We start from the raw sequence: 24,569 nt of genomic DNA on the forward strand, positions 1-24,569 counted from the left end.
ACGTGTGGCACCATGTAAAAACGCCTGTGCAGAGCCATGGAAAAGCACGTGTGGCACCATGTAAAAACGCCTGTGCAGAGCCATGGAAAAGCACGTGTGGCACCATGTAAAAACGCCTGTGCAGAGCCATGGAAAAGCATGTGTGGCACCATGTAAAAACGCCTGTGCAGAGCCATGGAAAAGCACGTGTGGCACCATGTAAAAACGCCTGTGCAGAGTCATGGAAAAGCACGTGTGGCACCATGTAAAAACGCCTGTGCAGAGCCATGGAAAAGCACGTGTGGCACCATGTAAAAACGCCTGTGCAGAGCCATGGAAAAGCATGTGTGGCACCATGTAAAAACGCCTGTGCAGAGCCATGGAAAAGCACGTGTGGCACCATGTAAAAACGCCTGTGCAGAGTCATGGAAAAGCACGTGTGGCACCATGTAAAAACGCCTGTGCAGAGCCATGGAAAAGCACGTGTGGCACCATGTAAAAACGCCTGTGCAGAGCCATGGAAAAGCACGTGTGGCACCATGTAAAAACGCCTGTGCAGAGCCATGGAAAAGCACGTGTGGCACCATGTAAAAACGCCTGTGCAGAGCCATGGAAAAGCACGTGTGGCACCATGTAAAAACGCCTGTGCAGAGCCATGGAAAAGCACGTGTGGCACCATGTAAAAACGCCTGTGCAGAGCCATGTAAAATCGCCCCATGTGCTGCCAAGTAAAAGCACCCATGCAGCATCATGTAAAAGAGCCTGTGCAGTGTGTCATGTAAAACTGTAGACTGCAGACTGGTGCAGCAGCTTCCCAACTTTACCAGCTTCTGTCAGACCGTCCAACTGATGCCAGCATGGACAACGGACATTAAATGACGATGATATATGACTGACATTCCTGTTTGCTCAGCTTTTTATTCCTTTTTACCTCCAAATAGAAGACACTATTACCATCACTTACATCAACACACACACACATCAAATCATGACAAAGTTAGAGATTTAGAGCTGAGAAGAAACTGAATATCATAACATTTGTTCTTTCTTAACCCTTTTGAAACAAACCGATCCAATAACACCTCTGGTTCTCTCTTTTCTCTCATAAAAAGGACCAGTTTTCAACTGATTTAAATAAACATGTCCCATCAAAAGTTCGTGTAAATTTATATTCCAAACACCAACTTTACAATGGCAAAGTTACTTTACTAAATTCTTTGTTTATTTCAAAATTGATCGGAACAAATCCAGTTTATCTTGAAATGAATATGGTAAGAAAACGGTTACAGAATGTGAATAAGGTAATCAAGAGAAAGAAACAAAATCTATGCTGTAGACCCTTCAAAAGGGCACCATTGCACCATGTGTCAACTGTAAAACCAAAGTTATAAGGCCAGCAATTTTAGGGGGAAGGGTAAAGTTGATTATATTAACCGTAGGGCTTGACAAACAGTAAAGTCAATCTTGTTGGCATTTGAAATCAGGACATAAGGAGCCGGGAGAAATGGCAGAAAGTCTTCTGCCCAACTCCTGGTTCTGCCAGCTCACCGCCTCAACCATATAAAAATCATTTCCTCTAACAGCAATAATGATTTCTTACATAATAAGGAAACAGACAGAAGATTATTATATGTATAAATCTTTTAAAGCTATTGTCCTCCCAAAAAGAGAGAGAGAGATGAAACAAGGTGAGCAGGACAATAAGAAACAATCAACACAAAACAATGAAAGAGAAAAGACAAAAAAAATGAGGAAAATGAAAGGAAAAAGAAAAAGGAGAAAGGAGAATAAAAAAATGAAAAAAAACTTTTGTCTTTTTATTTATATAAACATATGGAGCAAGGTTAAACAATAGTGGACTCAATAGAAAAAAAGCAGAGTCTATTGGTGGATTAACTATTGATTTCATTTCAACGGTTACTTTGTAAAGAGTTGGTGAAACTGTCTTATCTATTAAAATGGATTATTAGGATTAACTCTATCTGAAACTAACAGTTGTAATAAATTGATAGTTAATCCAGTTGAAAATATGGTTCAAAATGATACAAAAAAATATAAAAGACAGGTGAGAGAGAACAACAAACAAAATGTATTAGTTTGAAGTTCAGGAAAAATGGAAGGAGTCTTGGACATTTCCAGCAAAGATTCTGCTCCAAAAACGAAATAAGGAGAGAAAACAGATGGAGGCGGTGTGCTTGTGTACGAAGATTTTTACAAGACAAAAAGGCTGACAATAACTTCAAAGTTCCGACTTGTTCACCATCGGCAGACTGTCTGATGATGGTGTTGTGTAGGTTGAAGCCTTCTAAATCACAGTCAGCCTTTTGTTGGGGGGGGGGGGGAGGCAAAAATGATATAACCTCTACCAGGAAAAGCATTCAGTAACCCTTTAGTTTAATGTGAAACTGTTTTGATGCCTAAACTTTACATAAGTACAAACACACACACACACACACACACACACAGATATTGTTAGCGACAGAGGAAAGGAGCCTGCAAATCAAAGATGGTACTTGTTGCATTTAAAGATATAACATGGAATTTTATATTTCAAAGTTTACTTCCAACTTAGCAAGATGTTTCATCTGGAGGTCAGCAGGGATGTGCCGTCCAGCAAGTGAAACATTTTGCAGGCAACATGTCTGTGCATGTATTTTGTTTGGTTGTTGGATGTTAGAACATTTTATTTACACCAAGGAACTTCTGTTTTATAGCTCATGACAATACACCAACGTGTGGAAACCATTAGATACAAAAACAAAAAGTTATTTCAAAGCAAGCTAAATGTTCGTGTAGGACAGGGTACTTAAATCTGGCCAAAGAACATAGCAATCAAAACAACAGATAAGAGAGACATTAGGGGATATCTTATGTTGATGAAAGGACAAGACTTTGAATGGTTGCCAACTGTTATGAGATTTTTACTTCTAGATGCATAAACAGCAGAAGACTAAGTGTAATCTGGCTTTGTGAAAAGTTAGAATCCTTTGTTTAGAAATAGTTTGGAATCGAGATTGGTATGCTGGTACCCATTCAGAAGTAAGACACCAGAAGACAATCAGAGAGCAAAATTATTGAAACAGTGGAGATCAAAAATGTAGAGATCAACATCTTGTCTCAAACCTAATGTCAGCAGCCAAAAGACAAAAAAATCTTTCAGCAACAATTCATCCAAGATATTAAATCAAACATCTTGGTATTCTGACAGAAAGGGAAAAAAAATTGAAATGTTATTGAATGAAAATGAAGCGTCACCGTTCTTACCTAATGATGTAACAAAATGCTGGTGGGCATTTAATGTCTTCTGGTTGCGTTTATTCTTGATATCCCAGGTTCTGATAGTCTTGTCATCAGATGCACTTAGAATGAATTTGCCACCAGGGTGGAACACCAAACCACGTACCCAGTTGTCATGGCCAACCTGCAAAAAAGAAGTTTCAAAGAGAGAATGTTTATACCAGGGTTTTGCCAAAACAGCAAGGGACTGACTCAGGTCATGTTGGAAAGGATATCCATGTGGAGAGGGAGTAAGATGAGAGAGAGGGGGGGGAAGATGTGCAAGGAGTGATACGTCCGGGTAAATAAGGGTGGAGATGAGAGGAGGATTGAGAATAATGGCAGAAGAGAGAGAGAGAGAGAGAGAGATAGATTTGAATGTGTAGAAAGGTATTTGGTGAGAACAATGAGTGTAGGTGGGGGTGGAGAATAAGGGATAGAAGGGTCCAAGAGTGCAACAGTTAAGTGGTAGTAGTGCAAAGGAGAAAGGAAGAGCATGTGTTTATTCTGTTGCCAAGGGAGTAATGCCAGAGACAGAGGAGAGCTGGAGGGAGTTAAGGGAATGAAATGTTAAGACTGTCTGATGGAGCAGAATGGATTTCGAGCATACGCAGAACGCTTTTAGGACACCAGTTTACTGTGGTGGAGAGGGTTGCTTGAGCACAGTAAATTGCAAGTTGTCATCTTGGCCCTTCCTTATCTCCTCACCTTTGGGGGAAATGGACAAGCATGTCAAGAGTGCCTCAACATTTAACAGACTACCAGAAACTCCAAACTCAGGACAGTTTTCTGTAAGAGCATATCGTGTCTGCTTGAAGGACACTACTGTGATGTGCAATTCTGCCTCTCTCTCTCTCATATATATATATATCATCATCGTTTAACATCCGCTTTCCATGCTGGCATGGGTTGGACGGTTTGACTGTGGGCTGGCGAACCAGATGGCTGCACCAGGCTCCAGTCTTGATCTAGCAGAGTTTCTACTGCTGGATGACCTTCCTAACGCCAACCACTCCGAGAGTTTAGAGGGTGCTTTTACGTGCCACCGGCACGGGGGCCAGTCAGGCGGTACTGGCAACGACCTCGCTCAAATTTTTTACACATGCCAATGGCACAGGTGCCAGAAAGGCGATACTGGTAACGATCCCGTTCGAATGGTGCTCTTAGCACCCTACTAGCACAGGGCACAAGTGTCAGTAAGGCGAAGCTGGCAACGATCACGCTCGAATGGTGCCCTTTGAGTGCCACTGGCACGGAAGCCGGTTAGCTGCTCTGTCAATGATCACGCTCGTATGGTGCTCAAGCCCGTCATCAAATTTATATATATATATATATATATATATACAGTCAACTCTCGCTACTATGCCACCTTGCTACTATGCCACTCTCGCTACTATGCCAGTTTTGCGCAGTCCCGGCCAAATAATAAACAAAAAATTTTTACTATGCCACCCTCAACTCTTGCTACTATGCCACTTGTAAACTGAAGCGCACGCAACTTTCCTACATTTTGTACATTTCGTATTTGTAATCTTGTGGAAAAGTTCAGAAAGTAGCACACAATGTCAGCTCAGAAACACAAGCGGACTGAGTTTACGCTGAAGGAAAAGAAGGAGATTATCGATGCTGCGAAAAACGTTATTGTCGGGCCCCTCGTATCATTAGTAACATCTGATACAAGTTACCGCTCCTTGTATTGTCCGACATGTTTCACTCTAGAAGAAATAGCAAAGGAGGTAATGCATAACAAAGAGCCGGTGGAAAGTGAAGACGACGAGGTAATTGTGGAAGAGGAATACGTTTCGTTTGCAGATGCCCAGAGAGCATGGAGCACTTTCCGAAAGTTTATGCAGCAGAAGAGCAGCAGAAAACCCAGCGTCATGCAGGTGTGTGATAGGCTAGACAACGAAATGAATGAAATCCGCCGAAAGAAGATGCGTCAGCCGACAATTTTTGAGAGCTTCGAGATTAACTAAAAGCAATCTGAACTTAATAAACTTGGATGTCTTCTTTTTACCACTGCATTGAACTTCTTATTGGCCTTACTTCCTACCCTATGAATTTTTATTTGTATGTTCAGTAAATTTTTGGTTATGTAGTGTTTAGATAACAGACCCTCGGTACTATGCCACTTTGGCTCAGTGCCGCAGGGTGGCATAGTAGCGAGAGTTGACTGTATAAACATATAGGCATGGACAATGGATGTTAAATGCTGATGACATATCCATGCATACACCTACATTGTCTCTCATGGCTTTTTCTTGGTTTTCTTGTAAATAATATCTACAAAGTAATTTTGTTATGAAAAATAGATACAGCACAGAAGTGTTTGTAAGTATTTACAATGTATCTCAAAGAAAACTTTATAATTATAATGGATAATGCAGTCCTAGATATAACCAAAAATAAGAGGTAATCATAGCTGGAATGTCTAGTCACAAGTCTACCCAAGGTTAAATAACTCGGCCTACAGTTACTCAATCTGCTAGAAATAGCAGTGAAGTCACCCCCAAATCACACTGCAAGTTCCTTAAAAAGGGGGAAAGCCACACAAACTATGTAGTCACTGTTTTTAACATCCATTTTCCCATGTTTTTCTATGGCCAGATGCTCTTCCATTTGCCAACCGTGTTTGGCCATGGAGCAAAATAATATTTGCTCCATGGCCAAACATGTTTTTAGCAGAATATTGGAAATGAATCACGTTGCTTTTGAACAGTCACAATAATCAGGTGACAACATTGACAGGGAGACACACAAAAGCACACACACACACACACAGCCTGGGGTTGTAGAAGACACTTGCCCAAGGTGCTATGAAGTGAGACTGAACCTGAAACCATGTGGTTGAGAAACAACCTTCTTAACCACACAGCTATGCCTGCACCTATTAGCTGTCCTTGACAGTAAATGAAAGGATAAAAAGACAGGATAGTCATGGCTGGAATCAATTTGTCAGCCTGACTGAGATTGATCTGAACAGCAGCAGCTTGTTTATTAATTCACCAAAACAGACCAAGTTCACCGAGTGCTCTCGGTTGGTGTGTTAACTGGTGCAGATCTCTCACTTCTGACTTCACTTGTCAACTAAGTCAGCTGTAAAACTGAAATGCCTAAAATACAGAGTAAACCAGTTCACAGCTGAATGTTCCCAAACGAGTGAGTGTTAATGAATAAATAATGAACCACATGAATAATGCAAGGATGAAGAGTGAGTCATGACAAACTTTCTCCAGCAGGATTTTCAACTTGCAGGTCAACAGGTAGGAGCTTTCAGTTTCTCCTCTGTCCAATCTACCTTTTCTTTTTATGATCAACAAAACAGTTCAAAGAATTCCCTACCCAACCCCACACCCCCACCATGGTTTTTTTTTTGGGGGGGGGGATTTAACAACTTTATTGCCTATTATATGAACTACAGTATAAACAGATAGCCGAGTATACCTCAGATATAGTAATTTGCAGGCACAATATGACACAGTTGACCCTTTAAACTTCAGATACAGCCCTCCCTCTCCCATGTAAAGGGTTTCCATACACTCTTAACCCTTTAACATTCAGATTACTGTCGAATGTAAGGCTTATTTATTTACACTGTTTTGAATTAATTACACATTATCTTATAGCTTTGAAATTTCAATGATAAGATTGCAGAATGACATTGTAGGGTAGGTGTAAGATGCCAGATCTGGCCAGTTTGAACAGAAAACAGAATGTTTTGGCTGGACACGGCCTATTTAAATGCTAAAGAGTTAAGGCTTGTCACTGTGAAACTAGGGTTAAAGACACCCACCTCTGATACTCTGCAGCAGTGGAATTAAACCCAATAGCTCATAGCTGTCAGGTGAATTTCTTCACCAATCACCTACATAGGCTTTCTCATTCTCTCTCTCACACACACACACACACACACAATCCATACTGACATTAAGAAAAGTAAGCATTTCTAATTTAATAAACAAACCCCCATCTTTTCAAGGAGGCAAAGTTATTATTGTATCTTCCACCCCCTTAAAACCTGTCATACCAGTAAGAAGACTCCCATAAATAGCAGGGATTTTCTCTGCATAAAACAGATTTATTTCTTAGGCCCAAGATGACATTTATAAAGGAAAAGAATCAAATTGTTTCCTATTTATAAATATGCTGTCCCTAAAAGCATGACTACACTGGTTTTCGTAGGGAATCTGAGCCAAAAATTTAATACTTTACAGTGATTATCACACATACATTCTACATCCATTTCTTATACTGACATAGTTGTAGAAAGACCTCACATCATTTCCTCATTTGTCAGTCCTTCATCTGACACACACGCACAGAGAAAACCACCTAATCTATTATGAATGCTATTTTTATGCTCTTCTCATCACCAACTATTTTGCAGAATGAACTGCATTTCATCCCACCTCTTGAATGTGTTGCCTTCTGAGTGATTTGCAGGGTTTGTATCTTGTCTTTGGGATTAAAGCTGAACGTTTCATGGATACACTGTCTTGCAGAGTCCAACTTCTTAGATAGGGGACGAACAGACTGTACATTGTGTATAAAGGGTGACATTGTATGTTCATGAGATATGGGCACTGAATGTGGGGACAATGTATGGAGACTGGAAAGAAATCAGTTGAACGTGTCCGTTTGGGATAGAGCAAAAAAAGGTGAACTGAGAGAAAAGAAAATGGGGATTAGAAGGGTTAGCCAAGATATGCGAGAGAAAAGACTGCACTGGTACAAACATGGATGTCAATGAAAGATGAAAAGCATGAGAAAGTGAGTTAAATTGATGCCAGGCTACTGAGAACCTCACAAAGATAGCAAAGAACTGCAACAAGTTGTGAAACATTGTGCTGGGGCAGACCTGTCCAACCCATGCCAGCATAGAAAAATATGAGGTGGATGTACATACCCAAAAATAAATTAAAATCTTTAAAAAAACAAATACAAAAACATAAATTGAAACCTGATGAGAAACAAGGATGTAATAACAGGATATTGCTATCTCGTTTAATTACCAACAAAACAATCGATTCCAGTTGATTGTGGGTTATTTTGATGTTCAGGGTGCAATATTTGGAGAGATTTGGCAGTAGCACCATTGAGAATCTGTTGCTTGGCAGAGCAAATGATCAAAAACAGTCAAAATACATCTAAAGACAGATTGGTTGGAAAATATTTGTAGAAAAACAGATTCACTTAAATTTCTGTTAAACTTTTCAAATGTAATATCTTTTAGCAGTAATGTTCACTTTGATGTGAAGTTCATTTGTATCCAAGATTATATCCAATACATTGAAGCAAAATGACAATATGTACAGATCAACACTTGAAAAAAATCTTGAGAAAATAATGCTTTTAATATCCTTTGGCATAAATGGGGACATTGCTGTTCTTTACACATAGCATCCAACACAGAATAAACATAAGCAACCTAACAACAAAGTATTTCAAAACAATTATTTCCATATCCAATCTCTCGTACTAGTTGTAATGGATGCACATTACATACAGGAAGATGAAATGTCTGCCATAGCTTTTATGATGCCTTCTTCCAAAGATAAACAACTTCCTCAAAATCTTTTAGAAGTGGCTGCATCTCATTTGGTAACATTTCCTTCAGGTGATGAAAAACAAAAAGAATAAAAGTGGTGGAACAAATATAAACCCATTCACCATGTGGCAAGATATGAAAGTTTTTCATTTAAAACTAAGTCCAAGATTCTGAAATGCCTTCTTATTACATCAGCACTATATTAGTATGGAGCCTAAATTGTTGTCAACTAAAATGTTCTTGCTATGAAGACTAAATTAACTTTTGAGATTTTAATGTAAAACGAAAATATCCTGAGCAAGCAACAGGCCCAATGACAGGACACAAGTCTTGTATCCATTGCTAGCTTAGACTGCTACAACTAATTGACATATCAGTCGAAACAAAATTTGAAGTCCTGAACGTGAGATGATGGAGTGGCAAGCATTCTCTTAGGAAGTCAATGTAACTAAATGGCAAGTGCTGTATGGTTCCTGTCCAATCAGTTTGCTTGTGGCAACAGTTTCAAATTAGTTTTTATGTCATCAATGAGGGAGAAACTGAATTCAAGGCATTTCTGTTTTCTCCATATGTAAATTACAAGAGTGAGTTCAATATTGTGAAGAACATTCATTGTATAATAAAAGGTGAACCTACTTCTACCTGGCTGCAGGGGAAAAAAAATTGACAGCAAAAGGTGACTCAAAATAATTTTCAAAGTGTGTAAGAAACAGTTATCTCCCTTGAGTTTCAAGTCGGAACCAATTTGTGCTCACTGAATGAGAGGACTACAGAAATAATCCTACGACGTTAAGTAGGAGCATTTAGAGACAAAAGAAATCCAATGCTATATTCCAGGATCCACTGCCTTATGTCCAGGATCCAACACAGAGGTTTATGTAATCCTGCTTAATGTAATGGCAAGAGAGTATGAGCTGTACCAGTGATTATATAGTGCTGCCATTTACCGTGTGCCAAGAGGACTGCTTTGAAATTTAAGAGGGAGAATTCGGAAAAGGGCTTAAGGATTAGAGTGATACATAATTTCTATTAGCACACAGACCCCGATGGTAAATGGTGATGCTCTGTTCCAAATTATCCACACAAAGCTGGGAGTTGTTTTATCTCTTCATTACCATTTATATTCAGTTCTGTGGCAATGTCTACAGGGCCAGTGATGTAAAGAAATTTGGGTTTGAGCATAGGCAACTTCTAAATGGATTTATCTGCAAGTCCTATGTTGTTGTCGTCGTCATCATTCAACACTAGATCAGACCTGAATCGAGCACAACTGTGATCAAAGGTGTTCCAGAATGAACTATTGTCTTTTAAGGATATCTAGCTCATTTCAAGACAGCTGAGTAGGAAAAGGATTTGGCAGAGATTTCAGTATCCAGAGCTGTTATTTCAGGAGATATCAGCAAGATATACAATACCTCTATCCAGTCCCTTAGCTTTCAGAAATGAAAAAAAAAATCCATATTTCAAAGATAGTCGATCAGTTCTTTTTCTTTTGACTTCAATATTTTAAAATTGTGAATCTTGATGACACCCAACATATTCTATATGCAGTACATATCTTTTTTTTTTTCCTTTATTATTGAACAATGGTCAAACCAAGACTAACAATGAAAAAGGTACCAGGATCTTAATAGCACTTGCCATGCAAACCATAAGGTGGAATTTTATTAAAAATTCATTTTAAACTGCCATCATAGAATCCTAACCCAAATAAACTTGGTGAAAAATCTTGCTGATGAGAAAGGTTTTTGATGATGTTAGCCAGGTTATGTGATGGTTGGAGACTGTTTAAAACCTTCCCTCATCAGTTATTCCTTTCAATGTAATGATGGGAAAACTCAACAAAATAACCGGCATAAAACCTTATAATAACTTTTCACTAACTTTGCATTCTGTAACATGTCTATATTACATATTTTGATTAACTGGTGTTGCATGAAGCAGCATTTAAGAGAATATATGTGAGTGTACAATCATATTTAAAGTGTTCATGCTAGATTTGGACATGGGAAGACATTTCACAGAGAAATATTCTTGAGGGAAAAATTCACTTCAGAGTTTAAAAATTGAAAGGGCAACAACTGATGTCATCAAGTTGTAGGATATACATACATTTCTGTGTCATTGCACATCATCAACAATGAATATAAAATGTCCTATATAGCCCTATAAGAATGATAGCTCTTAGATACAAGAACAACAGTCAGTAAATAGAACAGTAACTAGTAGTCCTTAAAGCTTAGTCAAGCTAGAACTAACTTTTCAACACATATTTCAATGGTAACTCTGCATGTTATCAATGCAGCATTAGTTGGCATTTTGTTCCATCATTAAATCAGTAGAAAGATATCTAAAGATCTGACCTGATTCAATTCTACAAAATATTTAAAAAGAAAAAAAAAAAAGAGTTCGACACAAAATTAATTTGTTGAAGCAGAACTAACTAAAAAATTTTTTAAAAGTCAAAAAAACTCACCAATGTGAAGAGACAGAGACCAGTTCCAACATCCCACATTTTGATTGTTTTGTCTCGAGATCCCGAAAGTAAGAAGGGACCACTTCTTGTTCCCTTCTTTAGCTAAAAAAAAAAAAAAAAGAACAATAGTCAAATGGAAACACAAAAATATTACAGTTTTACTGGGAAAAAAAGAGCAGACAAGAAAAGACAAGCAATGACGAACGGTATTCAAACTGCGATCAGCTCTGATCATTGAGTTATGGAGATGAGTGTTCAAATCATGATCATCCCATCTTGTCTTCTAGTTTGTTTAGGTCTGCATCATCCAATGTGTCCTGTTTATGTGACTTAAGGGAGATACTAGCCCAAGGCACTACACAGTGGGAATGAACTCAAGACCACATTGTTTGAAGTAAGCTTCTTAGTTAGTTAGTTAGTTAATTTTTTGGCTCAAAAAGCAAAAAGCAAGGCCATGTAGGGGGACATGGAGTTATGTACAGGGTGGTGTTCATGTAAAGAGTTCAGGCCACTTGAGGTCAAGGGAGACTTTGAACAAAGCGGTCATCGGCATCTTCACCATCTCGTCTGGCAGCTTGTTCCACGGATCCATAGTTATCTTAACCACATAACTATGCCTGCTATTTCTAGCACACTGAGTTGCCTGGTAGAAGCTCGCTTTTTGGTTCACAAAATAATCTAAGAAGTGATAACAGCCTAAAATGGAGGTCAGTGAACTAAGGAGGGTTGTGAAGCAACAGAGATTAAGAATTTGCCATAGCACACAACACTAACCACAGTAATGTGAGTGCACTTCTAGCAGATACGTAGCCAAAAATTGTCAAAGGTCTATTTGTATGCATCAAAAGACATTCCATATATGCCTCAATTGATATTTTATTAAACCAGTAACAAGGAAAGAAGGAATTTAAAATGCTGAAATCTTTTAAAAGTTATTTTTTACTATTTACTTGTTTTGGTCACCTGGACTGCAGCCATGCTGGAGCACCCCACTAAAGGGTTTAGAAGAAAAGAACAACCTATAATACTTTCCTTTTTTTTTTTTATTTTTCTTAGGTTGATACTTATACAGTTGGTCTCTACTGCTGAACAGCTAAGTTATGGGAATATAAACAAATGAGTACCAGTTGTCATACAGTGGTAGGGGATAAAGACACACACACACACACCGAAATCCATTCAGAAAGCATTGTTTGATTTGGGGCTATAGTAAAAGACCCTTGGCTCAAGACGGCACACAGTGCAATTGAACTCAAAACTATGTGGTTGCAGAGCAAGCTCCTTTACCATTCAGCCATGCATCCAAATATATGCAGCAATGACTTGTACAATGGTTTCTTTATTCTGACACAAAGTGACCAACATGTAATGGAGAAATATTGTCGAGAGAACCAACCACAGCAGATGACACAACAGGTGAGCTAGTTTGGGTTCTTCATTGAACTTCTTCTATTACTTATACTATTAGTGCCGGTGACAAGTAAGCAAACCATCCGATCGTGGCCGTTGCCAGCGCTGCCCCAACTGGCCTCCATGCCAGTGGCACGTAAAAGCACCATCCATTCGTGTCCGTTGCCAGCCTCGCCTGGCCCCCGTACCGGTGGCACGTAGCACCATCCGTTTGTGGCCGTTGCCAGCCTCGCCTGGCCCCCGTGTCAGTGGCACGTAAAAGCACCATCCGTTCATGGACGTTTGCCAGCTCCATCTGGCACGTAAAAAGCACCCACTACACTCACGGAGTGGTTGGCGTTAGGAAGGGCATCCAGCCGTAGAAACACTGCCAGATCAGACTGGGCCTGATGCAGCCTTCTGGCTTCACAGACCCCAGTTGAACCGTCCAACCCAAGCTAGCATGGAAAGTGGACGCTAAATGATGATGATACCAACCCACTTGACACCACCCCTGGTTCTGTGCTAAAGGGACCTTTCCATCAAAATGCCATCTTCATTTATGTTCCAAACAATGGCTTAACCCTTTTGATATCAACCTACCCAAGACTGCCTGTGATTCTTATATAAAGGGATCTACATTTAAATTTCCCATCAAAATTTGATATTAATTAATGTTTCAATTACCTGCTTAAATTCTTTAGTATTTTCAAAATTAATTGTTATAAAGAAGGGGTCATTCAACAGAAATATGGTAACAAAAGGGTTAATAATCTATCTTTTAGTTCTTTCAGAGATCAGACTGCAGCCATGCTGGAGCACCACCTTGAGGAATTTTAGTCAAACAAATCAACACCAGTGTGTGCTTTTTTTTTAAAGTCTGATACTTATTCTATTGGTTTCTTTTTGACGAACTACTAAGTCGTGAGGCCACTGACAAGCTAACACTGGTTGCCAAATGGCATGGGGAACAGATATATATCATCATCGTCGTTTAACGTCCGTTCTCCATGCTAGCATGGGTTGGACGGTTCGACCGGGTTCTGGGAAGCCAGAAGGCTGCACCAGGCTCCAGTCTAATTTGGCAATGTTTCTACAGCTGGATGCCCTCCTAACGCCAACCACTCCGTGAGTGTAGTGGGTGCTACATATATATATATGTAGTGGGTGTAGTGGGTGCTATATATATATAGATATATATATATATATATATATATATACACACACACACACACACGTGCACGCACGCACGCATCCACACACACACACAAAGGCTTCTTTGAGTTTCTGTCAACCAAACCTACTCACAAGGCTTTGATTGGCCCAAGGTTATAACAGAAGACATCTGCCCAAGGTGCCATGCAACAGGACAGAACCTGGAACAATGTGGTTGGAAAGTAAACTTCATACCACACAGCTACACTTAATTATTTTCAACATTAATGGAATTATTTCAATAGAAATATCCTCATCATATGATTTAGCGTCCAGATTTTTCCAACATGTTCGTCCTGCAATGCCACTGATTAGTTCTGTTCACAGGTCAGAACTGACTGACCTTTGGCTATATAAGATGACTACCTGGCAGTTCAGTCTTTTGCATATTTGCATTTATTTTACAGGTGTTTGCTCAAAGCACCGGCAGCATTCATTTTACTAACCTGCGTTTTTGTAAAGATCATAGGCACCAACCCTACTTCTCATCTTGACTGCCTTTTAAAAATGATTACAGTGTTATTTCAGAGAGATTTACCTGCTGTATCTAACAAATGAAATGGTTATGTAAGAGGCCTTTTGATGGGTCAAAGAGATCCCTTTAAATAAAATGGTGTGTTTGACTCAAGTCACACCAACTCACCACAGTCAACTTTCTCTCTGATCTTACAAATAAATTTATTTTTAAATACCCAGTTCTAATCTATTCTTGGCTGCAACCAAAATCCTCAAAGAAATAGTATCCAAGGAAGCATCAATAGCAAAGAGGAGCATACTTACGGTGTTGCCAAGAGCTTCATTGATGCTAGAGTGGGAACCGTCAGGAGCCCAGGCAATACACTCCACAACGTGTTCATGTTCACGCAGCTCTGCTTTGCATTCTGCAGTGGCAGCAACCCACACTCTCACAGTCTAAAAATAAAAGGAAATAATTAAATAAATAAATAAATATTGAAACTAGAGTCAAAGCAATAAAAAAATGTTTAATCATCATTACCTGATCATTTGAACAGCTAGCCAACAAGGAACCATCGGCACAAACCCGCACCATCCTAACCCACTCCCGATGGCCACAAAAAGTTTTCACACAATATCTGAAGAGAAGAAAATATAACCATTCAAAGAAAGACAAACAGAGAATACTGAAAGCACACACACACACACATAACCATCATCATCATCATCACATTTAATGTCTACGTTCCATGCCGGTACAGGTTGGACAGTCTGATAGAATCTGATGGGTCTAAGGACTGCATCATGCTCCAGTGTCTGCTTTGGCAGGGTTTCTACGGCTCAATGCCCTTCCTAATGCCAATCGCATTACAGCACATATCTTATCGTTCCACCAGTATTAGTGAAGTCATAACACAGCTTGCATGACTATGAACCTTGAGTGGAGCAGGCCTTTTATGCTAAGACGATGAGAACAGTAAAGTATGAGAGAAAAGGGCCAGAGCAGATCGGGTTTCTGTAATATTGTCTAGTTTTTCATCTCCATTTTAAGTCTTTCCTGGGAAAATAGTGATTTCACGAACAGAAGCAACAGCCTAATACATCAAACTAGGAGCTCCTTCTATAATTCTTCATCAGGCATATAATTTAAAATGAAAATCTCCACTCCTACTTTCAAACCAAAATTTTAAACAGGATATCCTCAGTTCTTACCAGATTACTGATGAAATACACTTCCTTCATTTTAAGTTCGAAATGTTTGGAACATGAATTAACATGAAATTTTGATGGGAGATTTTTAAAAATTTAGATTGCTTTAAACTGGACGTCACAACCGTGTAAAATGGGTTCGTAATCAACAGTTAGAACTGCATGATTCTTTAACATACTATTTAAGAGCCTTAAATGCTGAGAGGGAAATGAGAGTGATGTAATAAATGACAAAATCCTCAAGTAATTAAAATTTCCCTCATAATTTTTTTTTTTTAAATCTAATAAGCAAATCTTATAGAGAAGGGGAGATAATTTCAAATTAAAAATTTCACAAAACTAAGAGAAATTTTCATCTTCACAGCAGAATGGGTACGTTTTGGTATTACTGAACCTGATCAACATAGCTAGCCTATTCAAGTCTGCTTTAATTGAAGACGTTTTACATACTTTGAGATCTTAGTCTGTTGCAGCTGAGCTGACGGGATTTCCTCAACAGTCACTTCCCTTTAACAGACGTCTTGTTGCTTTTTTTAGTTCAAATAATTTCACTTAAGACTTTTACAATTCCATTTCTATTTAATCGATGATCATCACATCTTAATGTCATTTTAATTTTGTCTTAAAATACCATTCCAAATCACTTTTAAAGTTCCCACTAAATAGATAAGAGTGATTGATATAGCAAACAAAAGTTTGAATGGATTCTCAGCAAAGGCAGTGATGAAGTTTTTTTTACCTTTGAATCAGTTTCATGAGATTTATCTCCAAGTGAAATAGACATTTGGGTTAAAGACTATGTGAAAATATATTTATTAATCTTGTTTAATTAAAAATACATTTGTGTGTGTAAATTTAGATATGTGCATGAATAAAGAAGGGTGAAAATATTTTTGGAATCGAAATTATTTTAAAGGTTTTTTATAGTTTCCCCAGTTATCCTTAAAATGAAATTCCTAAAGTGCAGCCCTTGATCTACTTAATGCCTATCAATACCAAATCAATGAGAGAGGGAGCAATCCTAATAGCAACTGTACTTACCCCGTAGAAATTTCCCACATTTTTATAGTTTTGTCACGTGATGATGTGACAATGTGGTCTCCACTAGGCATAAATGTTACGCTCGAAACATTATGGTCGTGTCCTGCAAGGAAGACAGTAAAGAGTAGCAATCGAGAGGGCAAAACAAGTTTCTTAACGGTCACACATCATCACTTTCGTCCTTTTAATGTCCACTTTTCCATGCTTTCAAGTGTTGGAGAGGAATTCATTGAGGCAGTGTCTTTCCTGTTGCCAATCTCCACCTGTTTCCAAGCAAGGTAACATTTCCTCATAGCCAGACATGCTTTCACACAAGACTGGAAATGAATGACACTGCTTGTATGACAGGGACTATCATTTACGATTATCACACAATATCCCACGGAGACACAAACATACAAAAATAAACATACATACATACATATATATACCAGAGGGGAAGCAGATAAGAGAAAATTTGCCAATGTCCTGTGCCGTGAGGATGAAAGACTTGAGGTATTTCGTGTTGCAAGACAGTGTGTGAGAGAGAATCGTGATGTGGTAGGAGAGAAATGTGTTCGCATGGAGGATGGTTCACTTGCGCTAAATGAGGATGCAAAGAGAGAAGCTTGGAGACGCCACTATGAAAGGTTGCTAATGAGGAAAATGAATGGGATAAAGAGAGTCTGCCGAATGTTGACCCTACAGAGGGACCAGCTATCCGAGTTGATAGTTCCGTGGTAGCTAAGGCAATTAGAAGCATGAAGACAGGGAAAGCCCCAGGCCCATCAGGAATTACTGCAGAGATGCTGAAAATATCTGGCAGTGTCGGCTATAACCTAGTCACCCGTATAGTCAACCAGGTGATACACGAAGGAGTCATACCCAATGACTGGTGCAGCAGCATACTAGTCAACTGCTACAAAGGTAAAGGTGATGCCCTAGATACAAATAATTACAGAGGTATCAAGCTGTTGGATCAAGTAATGAAGGTTACGGAGAGGGTCATAGCCCAACTAATTAGAGAGAGAGTTAGTTTAGATGAGATGCAGTTTGGGTTCGTGCCAGGGAAAAGTACCACTGATGCTATATTCCTGGTAAGGCAGCTGCAGGAGAAATACCTAGCCAAAGATAAGCCCCTGTACCTGGCTTTCGTTGACATGGAGAAAGCTTTTGATAGGGTCCCCCGATCCCTTATCTGGTGGTCAATGAGGAAACTAGGGATAGATGAATGGCTGGTGAGGACTGTGCAAGCCATGTACAGAGATGCCGTAAGTAAGGTTAGGGTTGGCAACATGTACACAGAAGAATTCAAAGTAGAGGTTGGGGTCCACCAGGGTTCAGTACTCAGCCCCTCCTATTTATCATAGTACTCCAGGCAATTACGGAGGAATTCAAGACAGGCTGTCCCTGGGAGCTCCTCTACGCTGACGACCTTGCTCTTATTGCTGAGTCACTATCAGAACTGGAGGAGAAGTTCCAGGTGTGGAAGGAGGGTTTAGAATCAAGGGGCCTTAGAGTCAACCTAGCTAAAACCAAAGTACTAATAAGTAGGAAGGTAGACAATCCACAATATCTTCAGGAAGATGGCCCTGCTCGATCTGTAGAAAAGGTGTAGGTAGAAACTCTATAAGATGTACCCAGTGTAAGCTATGGACACATAAGAGGTGCAGCAATGTCAAAGGTAGGCTAACTGGGAAGATAGTTTTTGTATGTGGCAGATGCTCGGGAGCATTAACCTCCGAAAATCTGCAGAAAACAACTTCCGTCACTTTCCAGGGGGAAAAACTAGAAGTAGTTGATAGCTTCCGTTATCTAGGTGACCAAGTCAGTAGTGGGGGTGGGTGCGCTGAAAGTGTAACTGCTAGAATAAGAACAGCCTGGGCAAAGTTTAGGGAGCTCTTACCTCTGCTGGTGACTAAACGCCTCTCGCTCAGAGTAAAAGGCAGACTGTATGATGCGTGTGTACGAACAGCCATGCTACATGGCAGCGAAACATGGGCCGTGACTGCTGAGGACATGCGTAAGCTCGTGAGGAATGAAGCCAGTATGCTCCGATGGATGTGTAATGTCAGTGTACATACTCGACAGAGCGTTAGCACCTTGAGAGAAATGTTGTACCTAAGAAGCATCAGTTGTGGTGTGCAAGAGAGACGATTGCGCTGGTATGGTCATGTGGCGAGAATGGATGAAGATAGGTGTGTGAGAAAGTGCCAATCCCTAGCAGTTGAGGGAACCCGTGGAAGAGGTAGACCCAGGAAAACCTGGGACGAGGTGGTGAAGCACGACCTTCGAACTTTAGGCCTCACTGAGGAAATGACCAGCGACCGAGACCTTTGGAAATATTCTGTACGTGAGAAGACCAGGCAGGACAAGTGAGCCCAGCCCACTTATGAATGCCTTTCCTCCCTTGGACACAAAGACCTGTTGAGGCAAGCGAAGTCGATATAGAACCTCATCCGACGACAGACACCCATGCCAACCCCCCATGCTTGCGAAGACATGTTGGGGCAAGCGAAACCGAATTGAACCAGCCAGGATCCCTGGCCTGGTGGTACGTAAAAAGCACTATCCGACTCGTGGCCGTGGCACGTAAAATACTCCAATGCGACCGTATGACAGGCACCCATGCCAACCCCCTTTGCTTGTGAAGACATGTTGGGGCAAGCGAAATCGAAATCGAATTGAACCAGCCAGGATCCCTGGTCTGGTGGTACGTAAAAGCACTATCCGACTCGTGGCCGTGGCACGTAAAATACTCCAATGCGACCGTACGACAGGCACCCATGCCAACCCCCTTTGCTTGTGAAGACATGTTGGGGAAATCGAAATCGAAATCGAATTGAACCAGCCAGGATCCCTGGTCTGGTGGTACATAAAAAGCACTATCCGACTCGTGGCCGATGCCAGCACCGCCTCGACTGGCTTCCGTGCCGGTGGCACATAAAATACACCAATCTGACCGTGGCCATTGCCAGCCTCGCCTGGCACCTGTGCAGGTGGCACGTAAAAAGCACCCACTACACTCACGGAGTGGTTGGCGTTAGGAAGGGCATCAAGCTGTAGAAACATTGCCAGATTAGACTGGAGCCTGGTGCAGCCTTCTGGCTTCCCAGAACCCCGGTCGAACCATCCAACCCATGCTAGCATGGAGAACGGACGTTAAACGATGATGATGATGATAACATGCACACAGAGTTTCCATACACCAAATCCACTCACAAGGTTTGATCAGTCCAGCCAGAAGACACTTGCCAAAGGTACCTTGCAGTGAAACTGAACCTGAAACCATGAGATTAGGAAGCAAACTTCTTAACCACATGGCCAAACCTAACCCAAATATAAACAAGTGAAGTAAAAAATTAAAGGAAGTTCTCCATTTCAGCGTTGGGTGTGTTGCTTGTACAACATCAGTTTACAAGAATGAAGCTAAAGCAGGATGAATGGAAGGAGATGAGGCAGATGGCATCAAAGACATTTGACATGGTTATGTCCATATGAATGGGTGACTCTTATTGTGAGGGGAAGTTACAGGCTCACAGTAGAATATGAATATGTTCCATGGAGGAGAAAGACCAAGGAAGAAGATAGGAGAAACAGCAAACATCAGAACACTCATAGATGAACAGGCATCTAAGGAAAAGGAATGGCACTGTGTGTAAACAGACTCGTTCAACTGCTACCAGCAAGAAAAACTAAAGTTATAAGGGTGCTGAACAATCTCTTGCGTACAGAAGTAAAAAGCGAACAAAGCAGAGTGTGTGTGTGTGTGTGCGTGATAAATCATTCAAGAAAGCAAAAACTGCTGTTCAACTTCAATGTCTGTAAAGAAATTACTGGCAGACAAACTAAAAATCAGACAAAGTATCTAGGACCAAACAGGTGCAATTTGAGGGAGATTTGGCTGCTATTTCTACCAGGTCTGGCATCAGAGGAGAGAGAGATAAAATACAAAAAGTGGAAAAGGAATAAGAGAGACAACTTACCGTGCATAGTTCTGATACAATCATAACCATTGAAATCCCAGAGTTTTATAGACATATCAGCTGAACAGGAGGCTGAAATATTCAAGAAAAAGATTAAGGTTTTCAAGAATAAAGAAGTTTAATAATTGTCATAATATCATCTTCACACCAGCAAAACAAACTTACCTGACATGGAAATATACAATAGATACTTTTTACTGAAGCTTTACTGAACAACAAAAACATGGCTCAAAATGAACCACATTTAAACAACACTGAAAACAAGTTGTGTTGAAACAAGATTCAGAAATCTGTGTTTAAACCAAGACATAAATCTTAAGTCGGGAATAAACAAAGTGGCTTGTGAAGCAAAATACTTTCTCTTATTTAATTAGATTGAAAACTTTCACATGTGAATTTGAGTTGTGTTGAAGTAATGAGTTAAAAAAACAAAAAAAAAACCTGTTTTATATTCGAAATGTGTAAAATTTCACACAAACATAGACATGTGTTGTACATGAGTGCAGAGAAGTGAAAGGTTTCACACACAAGACTGTTGCATTAAAATGAGATACAATTTCACATCTGCTTATTATGTTGTTTTAAAGTGAAGACAAAACATCAATCCTTCTCTCTCACTCACACACACCAATATATTAATTAAAGAATGGGAAGTACTAACCCAGCAGTTTTCCAGTGTGATCAAAAGCGATATCCTGAACAGAGTCTGTATGTCCTTTTAATGATCTTTCATAATCCCCAGTCTCGAAATCCCACACCTGGAAAAACAAAAACAAAACACTTCAGTAAATAATTAACATTCCATTGAGCAGATTACTCACAGGTAGTAAAAAAAAAAATAATATTTCTGAAGTCCGTTTAATTGATTGGTCAGTTCAGGACACTGGACTTGATATCTTCCTTATTTTCAGGGGATCATCATTTGATATTCAGCTTTCCCTGCTTGCAGAGGTCAGGCAGAATTTGTTGAGGCAAATTTTTCTAGGACCTGTCACCAACCTTGTCCTATTTCCAAGCAAGGTAAATGGCCAGACAAGTTTTTACACAGAAGATTGGAAATGAATGACATCCCTTGTATGATGGTGATGTTTATTTACAATCAGTATGTCATGTGGAGACAAAGGGGTGCATACACGCACGGAGTTTCCATCTACCAAATCTACTCACAAAGCTTTGGTCAACCTGGGACTACAGTAAACGATACTCGTCGAATGTGCCACACAGTAGGACTGAACCAATCTTCTGTGTAAAAACTTGTCTCTGGTTCAGAAAGAAAGCGTCTTAACCACACAGCCATACCTGCAACTTACACTTATATAAAATTAGCAATCCATTGTTCCAAAGCTGAACATTTCAGGTGATGAATGGTCTTTGGGAACAAATTAAATTCATAAATTAAAGTTCCACTGTATATGGTGGGGTGTCTGAATTCAGTCACTTCATGAGAAATCATAAATTTCTAAAATGTTGCCATGGGAACTCACAGAGGAACACAACTAGCCACAAGGTTACTATCAAGTTCCAGAATTATGCGGGTTTTGCTTAAACACTTTTTCTAAGTGCTTTCTGATTAACTTGAGAGCAATGCTTTCTCTGTGAAGGGCAGTAAAGTCATGAAGTGCTGCTGAATTTCCATTGCCATAGAAAAGAAGCAACTCTGTGCAGGTTGACAATTTTATTCATCCAGCTGAACAAGCTCCCAATTTTGCTACATGACTGTCATCCTCAGAAGGTTTACCAACATGTTCCTGAAGGGTTTCAAATTGATTAGAGAGAGCGAAACATGCACTGAACAACATTCCCGTTTCAGATAGAATACCTTCCTCTCATTGATCCAGTTTTGGCTGGGATGACCAGAAGCAGACCAATCTTCAGATTTTACATCAGAGTATTATTCTCTTTAAGTAGATGCTCTAACAAAACACCTAGGGTCCATCACTCCCAGGGGGTCACATGTCACATTCACCATTGAAAGTATTTCCCTGTTTCTGTGCAATTTGCTAGGGAGTCACTGACCCTACATTAGATTCGTCTGTTATTCTGACAGATGTTCTTCTTGTTCCACTGGCTGCAGTAGTGACCCTCCTCCTCCTCCTCCTCACTGGGTATTTTAGTCCCTGCCAACCTGTCCGTGCAACAGGTTGAATCAGACAACATGTTCCCAGTAGCTAATACAAACCTGTACACACAATTACATCTCTACCGCATCCTTTAATCAGCCAATTCACAGATTACAAAACCACACAGGGAAGGGCTTTGCATTTACCTTAGATTATTATTATTTCCTTTGGACATCACCAACAATTAGATCTCACAATTATTACAAAATCTGTCAGCTGCTTTCCTCCTCCTCTTCTTCTAGCCTGACTTTACAGAAGAGAACAACTGCCAAGGTGAGTGACCAAACAAACACAATTAAGGGACTTTTAACTTTTGTTTCAGTCATTGAATTGTGGCCATGCTGGAGCACTGCCTTGAAAAGTTTTAAGTCAAACAGATTGCCCTCCCCACCACCACCACTACCACTACTAGTCCCAATACTTAATTTGGTATTTATTCTGACTTTTGTTGTACCACTAAGTTATGGGGACATAAACCAATACCAACTGCTAGGTGGGGGGGGGCCCAAACGCACACACACACCACGACAGACTTCCACACAGTTTCCATCAACCAAGTTCACAAAACATTTGCTGGCCCAGGGTTAGAGTAGACAGACAAAATTTTTTTTTTAATTCCTAAGGCTACAAACATGATGGTGATGGTTTTACTCTTGGGAAGAACAGGAATAAAAATGAAGATTTTACTTTTCCCAAACTCTTGCAGAGTCCAAGAACCTCAAACGGACAGACAGACAGTCTGACGGATTCACAGCAGAACATCAGATCCTCTTACCTTAATGGTGGCGTCTTCACTTGCAGACACAAGTAAACTGTATAGTGGATGAAATAAGACTTTGGTAATTGGGCTTCTGTGGCCTTTTAATTCATATCTTTCTGGGGGTCTAGGGATCCATTCTGTAGGACTTCTGTTGCCACGAGTCGGGGCTCCGGCATTCACCTCTTTCTCCGCTTCAACTAATTTTGATTCAAGGTCCATCACCTAAAACAACAACAATACAGGATATGAAAGCAACGGCAGGACTGCCACGCATGCACACACTCACACACACACACATATACTCTTTTACTTGTTTCAGCCATTTGACTGCAGCCATGCTGGAGCACCACCTTTAATCAAGGAAATTGACCCCAGGACTTATTCTTTGTAAGCCTAGTACTTACTCTATTGGTCTCTTTTGCCAAACAAGCGATGTGGGGGGGGGAACAAACACAGATACAAACACACACACGCATATATATATACATACATATATACGACGAGCTTCTTTCAGTTTCCGTCTACAAAATCCACTCGCAAGGCTTTGGTCGGCCCGAGGCTACAGTAGAGGACACTTGTCCAAGGTGCCACACAATGGGACTGAACCTGGAACCATATGTGGTTGGTAAGCAAGCTACTTACCACACAGCCACTCCTGCGCCTAAATATAAACAAAAGTGAAATACCATTAAGCATTTCATCCAGCTCGCCTTATATATATATATATATATATATATATATACTTTATTTAAGCAGCAGAAAATTCAACAAAATCTGTTACTCTGAGTTTCTCGTTGCCGTTCATCAGACAGTTTTTGCTAGAATGGAACCGATATATCATTCAATCTAGATTGAATTGATATATCGGTTCCATTCTAGCAAAAACTGTCTGATGAACGGCAACGAGAAACTCAGAGTAACAGATTTTGTTGAATTTTCTGCTGCTTTAAATAAAGCATATTACTCTACCACTGTATTTGAGTACTCTTTTCCACCTTGTTTCACATTATGCGTTTACTCCGGTATATATATATATATATATATATATATATATATATATATATATATATATATATATATTATATATATATATATATATTATATATATATATATATATATATGTATGTATATGAT

At 39.8% G+C, this 24,569-nt stretch overlaps 1 protein-coding gene across 2 annotated transcripts in view; it reads right to left on the reverse strand.

Moving 5' to 3' along the window:
• LOC115224314 (lissencephaly-1 homolog) overlaps positions 1 to 24,569 on the reverse strand; it is a 115,513-nt gene that overhangs the window by 1,262 nt on the left and 89,682 nt on the right. For both annotated transcript variants that reach the window (XM_029795159.2, XM_029795160.2), the window contains exons 5-12: positions 23,450 to 23,656; positions 21,216 to 21,312; positions 20,555 to 20,626; positions 16,590 to 16,692; positions 14,881 to 14,977; positions 14,664 to 14,795; positions 11,280 to 11,381; positions 3,244 to 3,400 (exon numbers count right to left, since the gene is read on the reverse strand). In XM_029795159.2, coding sequence (XP_029651019.1) covers positions 3,244 to 3,400; positions 11,280 to 11,381; positions 14,664 to 14,795; positions 14,881 to 14,977; positions 16,590 to 16,692; positions 20,555 to 20,626; positions 21,216 to 21,312; positions 23,450 to 23,656 — 967 coding nt within the window. The remainder of the gene's footprint in view (positions 1 to 3,243; positions 3,401 to 11,279; positions 11,382 to 14,663; positions 14,796 to 14,880; positions 14,978 to 16,589; positions 16,693 to 20,554; positions 20,627 to 21,215; positions 21,313 to 23,449; positions 23,657 to 24,569) is intronic.

Source organism: Octopus sinensis, linkage group LG25 (assembly GCF_006345805.1).
Source record: "Octopus sinensis linkage group LG25, ASM634580v1, whole genome shotgun sequence".
Taxonomy (NCBI): domain Eukaryota; kingdom Metazoa; phylum Mollusca; class Cephalopoda; order Octopoda; family Octopodidae; genus Octopus; species Octopus sinensis.